Below are 17,556 nucleotides of genomic sequence, written 5' to 3'. Positions count from 1 at the left end.
AGTAAAAAAAAATAAAACTAATTGGAAATGTGATAAGGAATGATTAGGCAGCCTATTTCAGGAAGAAAATGAACAAAATGAGCAGATGCCAATTGCTGTGACTTTTGCGAAAAAAGATTGACACACTTGTTAAATGAATGGCTTCCTGTCTGTCATCTAGGGGAGGGATTTCCCTCAGGAGTGCCCCATTAGCATGTCATTTGCCTAGAAAGCTTAAAACAAAAACAGCCACCACCAAATAGAAACTCCTGGGTACAAAGAGCCTGTATTCCAATGCTGCTGACTGGTGGAAGGGACCGCGTCCCCATACAGGGCACTTGGAGACTTACTGCCACTGGGAATGCTTCTGACCTTGCAGTAGTAAGAACTGGAATAACCCTGGCAAAATGGAGCCGGCAGGGCATCAGAAGATCTTGGCTCCTGTTTTGGCTGAAGCTCTTGGGCCGGAGCCCAGAGTCCATGTGCCTTTGAGGAATTACTTTCTCTCTGTAGGCTCCTTGATGGTCAACCCCTCTCCTCCAGTGCAAATTGCATCTTCCTCCTCTTTATTTTAGGCTAAGGGGTCAGACCCTTGAGCAATCCAGAGGCTCCAACTTACTCTCTAACATTAGCTTCATCTCCTGTTCCAGTGGAAGTATGGGCTCTGGTGTCTGACTGCTTCAGTTCAAATCCCGGCCTAAAGATTGCGAACTGTGGGGCTGTTAGCATGACCTCGCTCTCGGCCTCGGTTTCCTCACCTCTAATACAGAGGTATCTCACAGGTGTGTGGTGAAGATTAAAGCAGATAGGGAAAGTAACGCAGAGAATAGTGTTTGGCACTTACTGATTGACCACTCTTTGTTAGTAATTAATATGGATTTGCAGAGCTAACTTTGATCATTCACATGCACATGTCCTGTAGTTGCCAAAAATAAGAACCATTATGTACTTAATGAATTTAAAAAATCAATTCGAGTTTTCAGACTCAGCTGTATTTCAGGTAATAGTATTTGTGAAGGCCCAGGATGAATGTGTTTATTTTTTCTAATACACATGAAAATAGAAACAGACCCACTAAAACAATGTTTTTAAAGGTCAGCACATTCCCAAATCACCTGAAGTACCAGTGCACAATTCACATGTTAGACAACACTGTCCACACATATTCATTCATCTTTCAGTGGTTCTATTAGCAAGCATTTAAACAACACTTATCATGTGAGTGGAGAGCAAGTTGGGCAATAGAAATGAAAAACCATCTTCCCTGCCATCATGGAGCAGGCAGATGCACTGGGGAGTGATGAGAATGATGCTAGAGCCCTGTGGATGAGTGGTAGGGAATGGCATCATGGGAGGGCCCTCTCATCCCGCTGGGCAGGCCAGTTCTCTCAGGAGACAGAGTGAAGTAGAAGAACCAGGCATTATTCCAAATCATTATTCCAAATTTTCGTTCCAGGACAACTTGGCTTTGCTCCCAGATTCTACCTTGAGGCTTCTTACTTGAGTTCTCTGAGCATGATTTGTCATCTGTGAAATGGGCATGCTATCTAGCTCACAGAGCTAGTGAAGCTACCACAGCAGGTACTTAGTGAGTGACAGTTCACCTCAGATTATCAACACTCACTGAGGACAGACACTTGCCTATTCTAGACGCCTGTAGTATGTACCCTGTTCTCTCTGGGTTCTGAATGCGCTCTACCGTGTTTCCCTGAATATAAGACCTAGCCGGACAATTACCTCTAATGTGTCTTTTGGAGTGAAAATTAATATAAGACCTGGTTTATAGTAAAATAAGACCGGGTCTTATATTATAACAAAATAAGACCGGGTCTTATACTAAATTTTGCTCCAAAAGACGCATTAGAGCTGATTGTCCGCCTAGGTCTTATTTTCAGGGAAACACGGTAACCATTAACCCCAAATCTGCCTCTTTGGGAAAGCGGCCCTTGACATACTAAACCAACTTAATATTGGCCAGTATATACTGAAAGCTTTCCAAGTTTAAGACACAACTCTAAGAGCCTTGTATGCAAGGCTCTTGCATACAAGAGCCTTGTCACAAGTGGTATCTTAATTAGGATGAGATCTGTAAAACCCCATTTAATACATGAGTAAACTGAGGCATGGAGGGATTAAGTGACTTGCCCAGGTCACATAGCTGATAAATGGAGGAGCAGGTAACGACTAAAACTAGGAACCACTAAAATTGTCAAGTTGTTAGTTAAGACAGGACTATAACTAATACCTACAGTAGTAGAGGACCATCTTATCTATCTCAGTGATTCTCAATTGAGAGCTTTTTGTCCCCTCCCCCCCCGAAGACATTTGATGATGTTTGGTGATGTGGTAGTTTTGGTTGTCACAGCTGTGGGGTGAGTGGGGCTGGTATCTAGTGGGCAGAGGTAATGGGCTGCTGCTACACTTCCTGCAGTGCAGGGACAGGCCCCTTCCCAAAGAATTATCTACCGCAAAGTATCAGTAGAGTGAGGTTTAGAAACCCTGATGTAGGTACGACCATATTCACTATTTTTAACCCAGCTGATAACTCAGAAGACAACACCGGGGTTTCTCAGATTCCTAAACAGGTAGCTCCAAGTTGGGGCAGAAAAGCACCTGTGCTTTGTCATAAGAAAGCCTGTCAACAATGACCTCGAGGTAACTGCTCCAGGCACATTTGTCTGGAGATGCAGATAAGCTGATTAAAAGCCCCAAGTGGGGTGCTATGGCTAAGTAGAAAGAAAGAGGGAGGCAGCATGACTCCTGGCAGGAGTGAAAGAGGTAGCGGCCAGCTGCTAGTGTAAGGAAAGGGGAAAATGTAAGAACCAGACATGTGCTCTTAGCAGCAGCCTCGGCTGTGCCAAGCCCTGGAGAAGCAGCCATGTGGATGGAGGCAGCTTCCTGGATGCTGGGATGAGAGGAATGGGCAGCCAGGAGCCTTGCGAGGGCCTTGGGATAAGGGGCAGGTCACCAGCAGCATCTGCTGCACCTTCTATTATTAAACTACTGTGAATGCTTGTGTTTAAAAAAGGGACCTGAGACTGTCACTTGAACGAGACGATGAACCTGGGAAAGCTAGAGGATTTGTCTTGTGATATTTTTCTGTATAAAATGCAAAATAACCAAGTGAGGCTCATCGGCTTAGCTATTATGAATAGGAACAAGCAAGAAGCTGACCTGAGTATTTTTGCTTTATTCAATCTCATAAACATTTTATTTATATAAAAGACGAATGAGGCACAGTATGAAAATAAGTGCTTGAGACATTTGATATAAAAAGAGTATATAGCATTCACATTCCTATTTTAATACATGAGTATGGCTGAAGTGTTCCATAAAAGAATAAAACTTTCCTTTCATGTAGAGTAGTAAAAAGAAAAAGTCAGTATTTTTAGGAACTACAGAATGTTATTATTCCTTGGTCTTTTTCTTGAATAAGAAAAACAAAAACAAAACATAAACAAAACAGGCCACAGTATCATCTGACACTACATTCCAGTTTATGCTGATGATGACCCAGAAATGATAAAACTCTTGAATCTTGGAAGATCCCAGTAATGGACCAGTATTCTAGCAATTCACCACTAGAGGTCGATGGGCAACAGCTATTGGGATGGCATCAAGCAGCTTTCAAGTGCGCGGAGTATCTGGGCACTTCATGGTTTTGCAGCGAAACCGTCCTTAACTCTCTCAGCTCACGCCCACTGAGTAGGGTGCCTAAGAGTTCCACCTAATCCCAAACTGCTAAAACCCCAACGAACCAAGACCTTCCAAAATCAAAACAGAGCTGATGTGCTCATTGCCAGTCCCTCTCTAATATTCCTATTTGGTTGAAATTAAGTAGCTTCAAAAACATTTTGTAAAAAGACATTATTTGCAGCATTAAAACTTGTGAATTAACAAGTTTCTTGTGGAGTCTTAAAGCTCATTCTTTCTTCTTATCTACGTGGACACAGATTTCCTAACTGTGAATGGGGTTCTTGTGTCCCACACTCAAACCCTCACTAGCACATTCTGCGAGGGTTGGGAAGGGCGGTTATGATGGACAGGCTGGTAGCCACGACGAAAGCTTCTTGGAGTAAAGGGCTCCCCTCCCTAATACAGAGGGGAAAGCTCTGAATAAACAGACAAAATAAACCTCTGTTAACCGGGGCCTCTTACAGGAGGTCCCCTTTAGTCCAAAAAAAAAAAAGGCCAACCTCAAATTTTACCACCAGGGCCAGTAGAGGGAGTGAATCAAAATCTATAGCCCAGGGCAGCCAGATGGCTCAGTTGGTTGGAGAGTGAGCTCTGAACAGGGTTGCACACTGTTCCCCAATATTCCCCAATAAAAAAAAATATTATACAGCCCGAGGATGACTGCTTGAGTGCACATTTCTTACAAAGGACTTTGGTTAGTGGCAGGTTTAATTCCCAGACTGGGGTGGGGTTAGGCAGAAAATACAAATGTTTATATCAAGAAGTGAAGCAGCTTTATAAGTGTATCCACAACTTCATTTAGTGAATGATGTGAACGGGAGAAAATTGGAAACCATCTGCTATCTATTCTCACTTGAGGATCCAGATATTTTTTTTTGTAAAGTCTCCAAATATTTGAAAAGTGGCTCAATTTTGTCAAACGCCACTCTGGCCAAGCAAAACACTTGTTCTGAAACTCCTGATTGTGGCCGTATTGTGCAGTTCAAATCCTTTCCACTAGGCCAAAATACACATGAGCATTCAGGAGCCCAGGAGATGGAACCCACTGGTGTTGCATAGAAATATAGACTCAAACCAAGGGTGGTGAAAAATGAAACACGGTGAATCCTGGAGGAGAGATCTGTTCCCTTTCAGGAAAGGGAGAGGGCTGGGAGTGGTCAATAGTAACATAGATATGAGGTGGGGGGGGAATTAATATATATGACTATTTTATTAGTAGAAGGTGTGGCAATTTCATGGATGAGGACATTTGTCCTTCTGATTTTTCTGTAGCCTGTACAGGTAAAAACGGGGCTCAAGACATTTAAACTATTATAGATGGAGCAAAGTTTCTAAGCTGGTTGAGGAAGGTGGTTCATAAACCAGATGTGGGGGTTGAAGCTTAACTGAATAGCCCAGGAGAAACAACGGCACACAAGCACCCCAGGATCTGGTCCCTAAACAGCATGACTATAAGTAACTCCATGGCCAGACGAGGAGCCACACACAGAGAATTATTTTGCAAAAGCAAGTGGAACGTGGTCATAGTGGGCTTGAGACATGGAGCCTCTCTCCTAATGCACAGTCCCCCCTTGTGTCAACAAAGAACCATCCCGTGTGTGATTGTCAAGAGCTAATGTTGTCATGGACCCCTTCTTCTGCGCTCGGCTCTGGAGCTCTCCAATCAAACCTATTTCCTGGGAATATCTGGTCTTTTTCCTTGTCTCTTTCCAGAGTATGGCTGTATATATAGATATAGACATATATAGATATATATAAAACATAGCTATTCCATATTTATATACAAGCATTAATAAAGTGCAAATGTTATTGGCTATTGTAAAAATCAATCTCATTTCCTGAGGAACTGCTAACACAGCTTATCCTATGACAACGTCAGAGGCATAGAATGCTTCATGTCACCCACTCCCTGCAACTGTTGTTTCTGCTCAAGCCCACAGTTTACAGGGAGGGGCGTGACCCCTGTTTTTCCAGGAAGCATCAGTTTAGGGGCAGCTTCCTGCTGCCTCTGTTCTTTGGCAACAGGGGCGGCCTCTTTGGACTGGGCCGAGCCTGCCCCGAAAGAGCTATTTGGTAGTGCTTAGCGAGCCGTCTTCAGGAATCTTCTCCTCGGAGCAGCTCCTCCCCGAGAGTCTGTCCAGGTGCTCCAGCTCACTGAAGCGCTCTGCCACACACTGGGCCGTGAGACGGGCCTCTGGGTCGTGGTCCCAGCACTCGGTCAGAGTCTCACACACCATCTGGATGCCCTGCAGAGGAAGAGACGTGCAGAGGCCACATGAGTGGGTGGGTTGGTTGGCTGGCCTTGTTCCCACAGTGCAGGCCAGGTGAGAAAGAGCCTATGCATTTCACACATTCTGACCGAGCGCCCCCTGGATGAGGCCAGCCAGTTGTGTGCGGATGGAAGCAGGCGGCTGTGCACTGCCCTGGAAACCTGCTGTACCTATTCGTTCTGGTGCCATTTGATCCCAATAGATTGTGGAAATGGAGCAAGGGCCCACTAGTAGACTTCTGGGGTACAGTAGCGTCCCCAATACCTGAAAATTCCCATGAAGTGTGCCCCTAATGCTATTTCATATCTTTCTCCTTTTTTAGAGCAGTTTTCGCTTTTACTGCGTAGGACAGTTTTAGGTTCACAGCAAAACTGAGTGGAAAGCACAGAGCCTTGCCACATACCCCCTCCAACCCTCCCAACCTTCCTCACATCAACATCTTGCATCTGTGTGGCATATTTGTGCAAATCAACCAACCAACATTGACACAGCACTGTAAACCAAGGTTTACGTTAGGGTGCACACTATCTATGGGTTTTGACCAATGTACCATGAATGCAGCCATCATTATAGCATCCCACAGAATAAGTTCACTGCCCTAAAAAATCTGTGCTCCCCTGGTCATTCATCTCTTCTCATCCCTGAGGCCCTGGCAAGCACTGATCTTTTTACTTCTCTGTGGTTTTGCCTTTTCCAGAGTGTCTTAGAGTGGGAATCATAAACACGTTTCTGTATTAACAGGGCTGAATACCCGAGTCAGAGTGAAATCCAGGCATTAGTGTAGTTTTATTTTGTAAAGTCCACACGTTTTGTGGAGTGATGCAGTAGCAGCCGCCAAGGGTGCCCTCTGTTATGCCCCCCTCTTCCCCATCGTTAGGCTGGACCCTACGAAACAGCTGTCTGTAGGTCAGCTTGACTCTAGGCCGTTTCACAGGGTTCAACCGAACCCCAAAATGGCCCCATTCAAAAGGTCCATCCAGGAAATGCTGCCCAGGACAGTGGCAAGGGTCCTCTCACAGCCTTAGTTTTAATTTTGCATTGCAAATCTTTTTGTTGTCATTTCAAATCAGTTTTGGAAATAAAGCAGGCAGGAGTTACACAGAGCGCCTTAGAAACAGAATGTGCTCCTGCCAATTACAGGCTCAACGTTGTCACTGGTGACCCCTCACAGAGGTGGCCCTGATGGAAAGGCTAAATCCCAACACTGCCCTGAGAACTGGCACTTTCCCCATACTAGTAACTTTCCTAACACACCTAGGAGCCTCTCCCTCCCTTCCCCACCCTCCGTAGAGTGAGTTCATGATGTTGAATTAATTGCATAATTCACCTAATTGACGGTATTGATTGATGGCCCTGTTCAGAGTGGAGTGTTATTGTTGGTACACAAGTAACATTTATTTTATTCTGACACTGTAATTACAGGCAGTAAATTAAATTAAATATTAAGCATTAACTTGAAATCAATAGGGCAACAAATCTCATTAAGAGAAAAAAATGTATTATGCAAATTCTTTCCAGAATTTTATCATCATGAATAATGGCTTCATTACAAGAACTATACAGCTTCAGAGGCAACCGAGTTTGAAAGAAACACTAGTGCCTCCCGATTTCAGAGTTAACGCAAAACAGTCTTGCATTGTCAGAGTCAAAGAGGCTTTGCCCTAAACCCCAGGGAAGCCCTGGGCTACTATGGCCAAGTTCAGGCTCTCCCAACTTTATTAGGTTCTGTCCTCGGAAGGGGCTTGAGGCCAGGACTGCCACAGGCCAGGCTTCCTGCTCCATCTGTCTTCCCAATTGAGCCTGACTTGTTACTGTTTCTTATATGAATTTGCGTTGCCCTTAGGAAAAATCTATGACTTAGCCCAAGCCTTCAAGGGATGAGGGAATTCATCCAAAGGAGACAATAAAAGGTTTCCAAAGTAGAAAGAACAGTTCTGTCAGAGAGATAGGGGCACACTGTTCCCTCTCGAGCTTCATTCAGGGCTCTTTCCTGGGTGGGTCAGACAGTCCTCTTGCTCTCACAACCTATCACTTTGTTCTTTTTCTCTGACCACTGCCTTCATCCAAATGCCCCCAGACAAAGAACTTGGATAGGTCTCCTTAGAAGTCCAGAATTACTGCCCTGCTAAGGATGGCCTTACCTACCATTTCTTGGAAAGGAAAGAAAACAAGAAGCCCTTAGGATGTTCCCAAAAGACAGATTTCCTATTTGTTCTCTCTCATTTCCTCTTCTTTTATTCCAGCGTGAGGTGTGGCCTCCTCTTTCCCAGCTCTGTGAGCACAGCCTACACAGGGCCTGTACAAGATCCTAAGCACACAGCAGTCGCCTCTCGGTCCAGCTGGCTGACAAACTCTGCTTATTTCTCTCTGCTAAGTATTTCCTTCCAGAGCTGAAAATTCCCAGAAGAAAACATTTGGAACCCAGAAGGGAGCAAAACATAAACTCCCTATGTAAAAGCATGGGGGTGAGTGAGTGGCAGAGGCCGTAAACAAAATATTTTAACTGGAACCAAGGGGGTTTGGACAAAGTGACAAATGCCCTTCAAATGATTATTCGTGAGCCCTCTTTGAATGTTGTGCCTACCTGCCAATTTGAAGCTTAAAAATAACAGGGTCAGCCCACTTTATTGAAATTTTCTTTATAAACAAAACCTGGGAGGATCACAGAACACAAAGGGACCTGACCTCAGATTGAAGGCCAAATAGCCCAGAATTCTCTCCTGCCTAAGAGGTTACCTCGGATGACTCTTACTCTCCCCTCAAAACAGCCACTCCTTACCTGGTGGTTGAGCCAGGAGCTGGGAATTTCTGGTCGTCCCCGATCTCTCAACACATTGTCCTTCATGCTTTCCACACAGGGATGTTCCCGCACCTTGGAACCAAATGGCGGCTCATAATCTTTCACTTCTGTGAAGAAAGCAGGCAAACACGGGGCCACTGAGGAGGGTGTGCGCATCCAGGGGACATGAGCCTGTTGGGAGGTCTGACTGACATCACGAGACACTGAGTGTCGAAATGCATCTTTGATTAATTACTCAGAGCAAGTTTTTAATAATAATGGATTAAGACAAGAAGGAAGGAGTGGTTTTGGAAGGAGCTTGAGAAGTATTCCACAAATGATTGTTGAGTTCTGTGCTAGCAGTTGGGCTACCAGCTGGGGACAGAGAGGGGAGGAAGACCAACGAGGTCACGAAGCTGACATTTTAACACAAGCATTCTTCATGGGGTGCTGTTGCCCCAAGGGATCAAAACTGGTTCTTGCGAGGTAGAAACAGTTTTACAGATTGCAGTGGTTTGTAGCCCTACAAAGGTCCACAGTCCATGAACAGATTTAACCCATGGTGTTAGATTTCATGGTGATATTCAGCCTAAAAAGGAAGGGAATTCTGATACATGCTACAACACAGATGAACCTTGAAAACTTTATGCTAAGTGAAATAAGCCAGACCAAGAAAAAAGAAAAAAAAGATAAATATTGTATGATTGATTCCACTTATATGAGGATCCAGAATAGGCTAATTCATAGAGACAGAAAGTAGACTAGTGGTTGCCAAGGATTGTGGGGAGAAGAGATGGAGGATTGTTATGTAGTGGGTACAGGGTTTCAGCTGGGGAAGATAAGAGAGTTCTGGAAATGGATAATGGTGATGGTGGCACAACATGGTGAAGGTACTTAATGCTAGTGAATTGAACACTGGAAAATGGTTAAAATGGTGAATTTGTTATGTATACTTTTTCAAAGGGGGGAAACATCATGGGGAATAGCAATTAAGAAAAAAAAAGTGTCTACACAGGCTCCTTAGGAAGCAATGATGAAAGAAGTTTGAGATATGCTATTTAGTAAGATGACAGAGGAGAGAGATTAATAATAACATAAACAAACAAAATTTTAAAAGGTAATTTTCCTTCGGTGATCTATGGTATGAAGAAAATAATAGAGGGTGATATAACCCTTCACTACGACTTCAGGTTTCAACTAAGGTCAGTTTCTTTATAGAAACTTCCTTGAATATGCCCCCACAGCCATCCTTGGTTAGATGTCCTGGGCAGAGCTGTAGTTTAGCATGTGTTATATTTTAATATGACAAACTCCGATCCCGTAACACGGATGTGGTCATTCAGATTAGGAATGGGGATGGGGACTTAAAGATATGAAGCTGACCTTTCTTCTACTCCGGGGAACTGTCATATTTATGTAATACATATTTTCTAAAACAGTTGCTCACTTTTTGTCTTATTATGAATTTTTTGCAATTCCTCCTTTTGTCTTTCCCTCACTTGAATAGCCTACTCCCACCCATTTCCTTTTTTTTGAATCATGCCCTATGTGTGTAAAACAATGTGTCCATTTGCCTCTCAGTCACCAGCTTTAATATTTGGTTGTGGCCATCATGAAAACCACCCTCAGGCAGCACTGCTCTCTTTTGGGGGGTGGGACTATTGAGGCAATGACATCCTCAGGTCTCCATTAAGACATGGAGGATACCAATTGACAGACGTTACAGTGGAGTTCATTCCTTTCTGGAGGTCATGCCCTACCTGCTCCTCAGTTCTTCTCCGAGTTGCTCAGAATACCAACGGCATTTACTTTGAGCAGGAAGAGGTATCCACAGATAGCTAGGTGGAAGCCTGAACCCGGAAAGAGGTGGTTAGAGGGCAGGAAGCCTCTGCCAGCCAGGTGGGCACCGATGGTCTTTCCTAGAACAGAACCTCATACACTGAAGCCCAGACAGTGCTGGGGAATTGAGCAGAGCTGATGACTGGCCAAAAGTTGGTTTTCAACTCCAACTTTGTCCCCATGGCTTCAGTCATCCAGAGGCTGATATGCTTAATCCACTTGGGCAAAATTGCTGGGGCCAACTTACTTATCTTTTATCCCTACCTATCTATTTTTCATATTGGTTCTTCAAATATTTTTATATTAGAAAATGTATGTAATTAAAACTAAAACAATTACTAAACAGACGGGTACAGACAAAAGCAAATCTCTCTCCAAATCTAGCAAATCTAACCCCTAGTTTCACAAAAGTGGTTTAGGTTGAATGGCGGAACTAAAAGTGACTTAAATGTTTCCCTTGTTGTTTATAAATGAGCACTTCTCAATGTATTCTTTATAAAAGGCCAGGTGTTTTGCCCCCAATTCACTGGGGACCGAGGCCTCAGTAAAATACCATAGAAATGAATTATAAGAAAAGTGGATCCCACTTGAGAGTCATGGCAACACCAATTGCTATTGAAGTTACTAAATAACTATTCTCAGTTTCTGTCTTTATCATATCACACATCTGAAACAACCAGTTTGAGGACCAGAACCTTCCACAGATGACACTTGGAGCAGCATTGTTTTAAATGCTTTACAAGGAATATGAGTTGCATATTGACAGAGGAACTGAATACCAGTTACTTAACATATTTTAAGGGTTTCACATGAGTCAGACAGAGAATGGTGAAGAAGAGTCTTTAGAGATGTGATCCAACACCTCATTTCACAGTTGAGAAAACTGAGGCCAAAAAGCTCACTGGATTCCGGGAATAGCACTCAGAACTGCCTACTGTATTACTGTAACTTTGATGAAATGGCTTTGCCTTTTTAGGAGGCTTTCCTGCTTTCTCCTCTCTACCAAGCATTTCAGTGAGTTCTTTCTTCCCCAAACAGAACAAGCACAGCTGGGAACAAATGTGTCCCTCATCACCTTAGCTAGGCCATCCATATGACCCTGAGAAGGGGAAACTTCTGGGACCTGTTGGATGTTATGGTTTGCAATTTCCAAACAAGCTATGCAAATAAAAAAACCACTGATGACAAAAACACCCTCTCATTACTGCTCTTAATTACCAACATTAAACCATACTGCGTTTAGGGAAATCGGTGCAATGGGTGGTGGTGGAGGTGGGGGAAAATGGGACTTGCATGTTATGCCATAGGCACCGGATTAGGGCATGGTTGGCAATAAAGTTAATGCAGTCTTTTCTAGAGTTCCTCTTTGTGCATTTGACTAAATGATGCCCAGGCTCAGGCCTCCCTTCTGTGAAGAACTGCAGAGAAAGCAAGTTAAGGGGTAAGTGGGGTTAGCACGGAGAATGCTACACCTGGCTAACCTATAAAAAGGACCACTCAAAAAAATTTGGAAATGCCTCTGAAGAAAAAGAAAAAAAATCGAAGCGTTTAGAGAGTAAGACTGAGTTTAGCACTTAAAAAAAAATAGTGCTAACAATATGCATCATAAGTAGGGATATTATCAGTTGTGTTTACCTTAGCTACATCATAAACTAGATATGAGAACTTGGAGAAGAAATGTCCACACTTTGTGCCTCAGTTCCCATATCCACAAAACAAGAGAAATCACAGTGCTCTCCATCATTACTCAGTACAGTAGTCCTCTCTTATCCACGGTAGACATGTTCCAAGATCACAGTAGATGCCTGAAACCATGGAAAGTACCAAAAAATATATACAGTGGTACCTCGGTTTTTGAACGTCTCCATTGATGAACATTTCGGTTTATGAATGCCATAAATTTTATGGATCTATGGTATCATTAGATAGTAAAATTCATGCTAAATGTGCAGTTTTAGGGGCTGATTTTAAAGGTCTGGAACGGGTTAATCCATTTTGCATTACTTTCTATGGGGAAACCGTGCCTCGGTTTTCGAACATTTCAGAACTCGACAGTCTTCCGGACGGATTATGTTCTAAAACCGAGGTACCACTGTGTGTGTATACACACACACACACACACACACACACACACACACACACACACACACACACACATGATTTGTTCTCATTGTAGATCTTAGCAACTTCAGCATACAATTTTTCTTTCCTTATTAAATCTAGAACTTTCACCTTTTCACTTAAAAGAAGCAATTTACGGCTTCTCTTTATGGAACATCTGAATTGCCAGTATTACTAACTAACTACTCTTGCGCTTTGGGGGGCCACTATTAAATAAAATAAGAATAATTTGAACACAAGTACTGAGATACCAAGACAGTGGATCTGATAACTGAGACAGCTACAGAGGGACTAACAATTGCGGGAATGCATGAAGTACGGATATGCTGGATGAAAGGATGATTCACGTACCGAGCAGGACAATGCAAGATTTCATTATGCTACTCAGAACACGGTGCAATTTAAAACTTGTAAATTATTTCTGGAATTTTCCATTTCATATTTTTGAACCATGGTTGACCGTGGGTAACTAAAACCGTGGAGAGAGATCCGTGGATAATGGGAGTTTACTGTACACTGCTGTAGGACCACTGGCCACACAACCTTCTACACTCACACTTCCCATGCATGCTGGCCCTACTCCAAGTGGGGCAGGCTGGGCATGTGGGAGTTCACCCTCCCAACTTGCCCCAGGGCAGCCCTCAACCAAAGACAGATGAGAGTTAGAAGATAAACACCCAGCTTCCTGTTCAGTTGGGTGGTGTGACACTGAGGTATACGTTTGATGCCCCAGCCAGGGTCCCCAGCAGCAATAGGCTCCAGTTGTCCACAGTGAAGACCCACTTGACCACACACCACATATTGGCTTCCTTCCCTTTCATGACTCACTTCCCCGTTCCCTTATTGGCATTTCCTGAGATCTCTTCCCAAATAAATTACAGACACTCAAATTCTGGTTCCAGGGTCTGAGACACCCAATCCAAGGCAGATGCCCACACAGCAGAATTACTTACTCAAACCAAGTCCCTGTTTCACCCACAGGCTGCTTCCTAAGACAGATATACTGAGGCCGGACACCTCAGGCTCTCCCTGAGTGCCTCACACATCATTCCTAAGGCACTTCACCTTGCTGCTTGAGAATAACTCGCTCTTCTTCCCAGCATTCCCTGCCTTCCCCCCAGTGGTTTCACTGACGGAAGCCACCCCGACTCATAGGCACTTGTAGCACCGTTAAGTTCTCTCAGAGGCTCTTAGGAGAAACTACACTTATATCCCTCTTCCTAGTTCTGTAACAGAGGGCAAGTCTCTGGCATAGCAATGCTATTCCTCTGAAAGTCAGCATCTGCTACACAGCTGTTGCTTTGTAGTTCCAACTTAACAGTGCAGCAAAGTTGTTGATAGTTTTCCCTGAAGCAGTACCCCAGCGTTTTGTCTGCCCTCTAAATTATACTCCCCTGAAATCCAGGAAAATGAAGTGCTTCCATCCTAGTCTTTTCAGTCCTCAATTATTTTCTCCTTTTTTGTTGTCTTCAGTCCTTTCTCTCTCACCCGTCTTCCCGCCCTCCCCACTGCTTTCCTTTCTTTTTGACTCATTTGCACTTTTTGTCTGTCTCACAAGACTGCAGCAGGCCGACAATATGGTCAGGAGCCATTCTTGGGGTTGCGTTTATGGTCTTTGTTAAATACTTGCTCAGCCGGCTGCTGTGTGTCAGCTTCTATTCAGAGGCCAAAATGGCTAGGGATTGGGGAGTCGGTCTGCTTGTGGGCCAGCTTTGGCTGGGGATGACATGAATGCTGTGCCTGCTGTGTTTGCCAAGGGGGGCCTGAGAGGCACCCCGCCTTCATCCGCCTCCCACATACCCCACAAACACTTGCATGAACACCAACAACCCAAAAGCCGCTGACAGAGATTTCTTTGTAAAACAGAACCACGCTCTGTAAAAGAGACCCAGTCTCTGGGTTTGTCGTTGCTGAATGGAGATTTCAAGACTTTCCTCCTTCATTACAAAACAGGAACACACCAATCACCTCCTTCTATCTTCCTCCCTCTTCAAACAACTATGAAGCCCTGTTTTCTTAGGTTTTCTTTCAGATGGTCAAAGTGTCTGAAATAATACCCTCTGTCAGTATCTATTCCCTAATTCTGCTTTATTTTTCTTTCTAAAATCATCATAACCCACCCCTGATATTATAAAGCTACTTGTTCATGACCTGTCTTTCCAGAATATTAGCTCTTCATTAGACTCACTCTCCCTTGAGGACAGAGGCTGTTTGTTCTTTTTTTTCACCACTGTTTGCTTAGCATTTTGAATAATGCCTGCCATGTAATAGACACTTAATAAATATTTGTTGAGTGAACGAATGAATACATCTTCAGAGAAATTTAAGAATAAGAAGGTTATCTCAGAATGTAAGACACCGAGCCTGCAACATGCTACAGAATTTAGTTGCCTTGGGATTTATTAATAGAGAATGACCTGAGGGAGACAGGACAGTCACTGGCATCTTTCAGAAAGGAGGGAAGCCGTCACCAAATGTGCCTCACTTCAGGTACTTCCAGAAAGGCTTCAAGTCAAAGGCCAGGATACACAAAGTACTACCGACTACCTCATCAATAATAATAGTAATAGTAATAATGATATTAATAATAATGATGGTAATGATACCTGCCATTTATTAAACATGTTCTCCATTGGTCAGGCCAGTGAGTACTAGGAATGTTAGGGCCTGTGGGCTAGAATCAGACAACAGGGCTTTGATTCCCAGCTCCACAACTTTCCTACTCCCAAAGCCTCATTTTTTTCACCTGTAAAATGGGGTTAATAATAGTACATACTTCAAAGAGTCCTTGTTAGATTAAATGAGCTGATCCATGAAGACGTTGTACCTATCATTCCCTTGTGTTTATTTCATGACCAAACCTACTTCTACCAGAAAGCCTTTCCCTTTTGACCACTCTCTTCAATTATGACAACCCATCTTTTGAGCTGGAAATTTGTGCTAACTGAGAGAGTTGTTACCTGTTGGCTTCAGCAGGGTATTATCATGTTTGCATTTTCTCACTTGATGACCGGAGGACTTCCCAGTGAGTGCTGTATCTTTCTCTCATTTGCCTGTGTTGCTCTGCACAGAGGAGGCTGGCTGATAAAGAAGCAATTCAAGAGGACACTCCTGTGTCTTACCCTTCCTTCCAGAGTTGACCTGTCCCTCGCTGCCTGACCCTACTGTTACACTCCCTTTAGCCGATGTGGGCATGCAGCCCCCTGTGCCCTCTGCCTTACCCACCTGCAGCACTAACCACAACCGAACTGCACTTGCGTGTTTATAAGTCGATTTCAGTGTTCCAGTCCAAGTAAACAGCATGAGACAAAGCCTGGGGGCAAGACCTAAGAGGCGTCCATAACAACAACTGCAAAATGAGAGCACTGTGTGGAGAGGAGCCTAGAGAAGCAAGAGAGGGCTGGCCTGGCACCCATGTGAAGACTTTGGGCTCAACCCTCAGAACAGAATGGAGTCACTTAAAGGCAGGAAAGCTAGGATTTTACATTCTCCCGCAACACTGTCCTCTGGATGCTTATTGTCCTACTTCATCCAATTAGATGTTCTCCCGCTCAGAATAAACTGGATGGAATATAAGTTGCCTTACGCTGTAAAATTAAAAGGAATTATAGTATCTATAATTCCTCATACTATGGTTAAGTATAGTCCACATTTCCTTTTTTGAAATAAGACTGCCAATGAAAAATAGTAATTGTATACGTTGCATTTCAAGTCACAGGAAAGAAGTGTAAGCTTAAGGAAAGCCCTTTTACATCCTGCCCTCTCTTTTAGACCTTATAAATGAAAGCCTAACATCAACTAGAGGGAGCTATTATTGATTTTCCTTGTAAGGTAATAAATGTGTCTGCCTGTGCAAATTTTGAAAAAGGAGAAAAAACAAAAGTCTGTTTCATCAGTAGACTATATGCTTCTTGAGAGCAAGACCTGTTTTTCCACGTTTCTCCAACAGCTAGGAGGGAACATGTCCATCTTCAGGCTTTGTGTACCTTCCAAGAGACTCTTTAAATATAAATGAAAAGTCTGAAATTAAGACTAGGCTAAAAAATCATCTGTCTTTAAGATTTTAAAGACATGCCAAAAAGGAAAAAAAAAGTTCTTAAAAGAAGTTCAAAGAAAGGATTTAATATGCAATTTCACACAATCAAGTGAAGGGCTTTCTGTTGGACCAAAGTGAAGACAAATAACTTTGGTTTTTTTTCAGTCTGAGCAGAGATGGGGGAAACAGGACTGTGGGCTGAAGATCAAACAAAATGAGAACCAGGATGGCCTCTTTCCGGTTCCCCAAATGCCGTCTGTTCTTACCCTAAAGGTTATGAAAGGTTTTCTGAGACGAGCTGAACAAATGAGATCCTGTTCCTTCCTTGGGAAAACCTGTTTATACTGTATCTGTTTTTAGATCTCATAAAAGTTGGTGAACTCCGTTCCTCCTCATTAGCCCGAGTTCTTCCACACTCAGCAAATATCAACAGGAAAAGGCCTCTGTTGTCGCAAAGAGTGGAGGCAGAGTACTCGCATGGGGCCCTAATAAGCTGGCTGCCCTGATAGAGCAAAAGACAGAGACACAATCTCCAGCTCATGTTTATAGAATAATGGGCTTCAAAGGATAGGAAAGATACTGAAATTTAGGTAAATTTATTCTGACAGTGACAACGGCATCATCTCTGACACAACTCACACCAGTCTAAGGATTCATTTTGGAACTGTCAGAGCTTTCAAACAGAAAATTATTCTCTGTGGCTGAAACTTGGTTATACAAATCTCACTGAGCAAGGAAAAACTAAGTTACTTTTGAAAGTGCTGTGGGGGAAGAAATCTTAGGCAGGAAACCAGAAAATAACAGTGTCAGCCAGACAGGAATTACCATCCCCATGC

At 43.4% G+C, this 17,556-nt stretch overlaps 1 protein-coding gene across 1 annotated transcript in view; it reads right to left on the bottom strand.

Annotated features, from left to right (window-relative positions):
• Window positions 1-3,119: 3,119 nt before the first annotated feature.
• Window positions 3,120-17,556, bottom strand: part of TGFBR2 (transforming growth factor beta receptor 2) — an 83,183-nt gene continuing 68,746 nt past the window's right edge. Inside the window, exons 6-7 of the mRNA XM_081073316.1 lie at window positions 8,725-8,852; window positions 3,120-5,921 (exon numbers count right to left, since the gene is read on the bottom strand). Coding sequence (XP_080929442.1) covers window positions 5,742-5,921; window positions 8,725-8,852 — 308 coding nt within the window. The 3' untranslated portion in view covers window positions 3,120-5,741. The remainder of the gene's footprint in view (window positions 5,922-8,724; window positions 8,853-17,556) is intronic.

This window comes from Rhinolophus hipposideros, assembly GCF_964194185.1.
Source record: "Rhinolophus hipposideros genome assembly, chromosome: 14".
NCBI classification, from domain to species: Eukaryota; Metazoa; Chordata; class Mammalia; order Chiroptera; family Rhinolophidae; genus Rhinolophus; species Rhinolophus hipposideros.
This window is presented reverse-complemented; position numbering and strand designations above follow the sequence as displayed.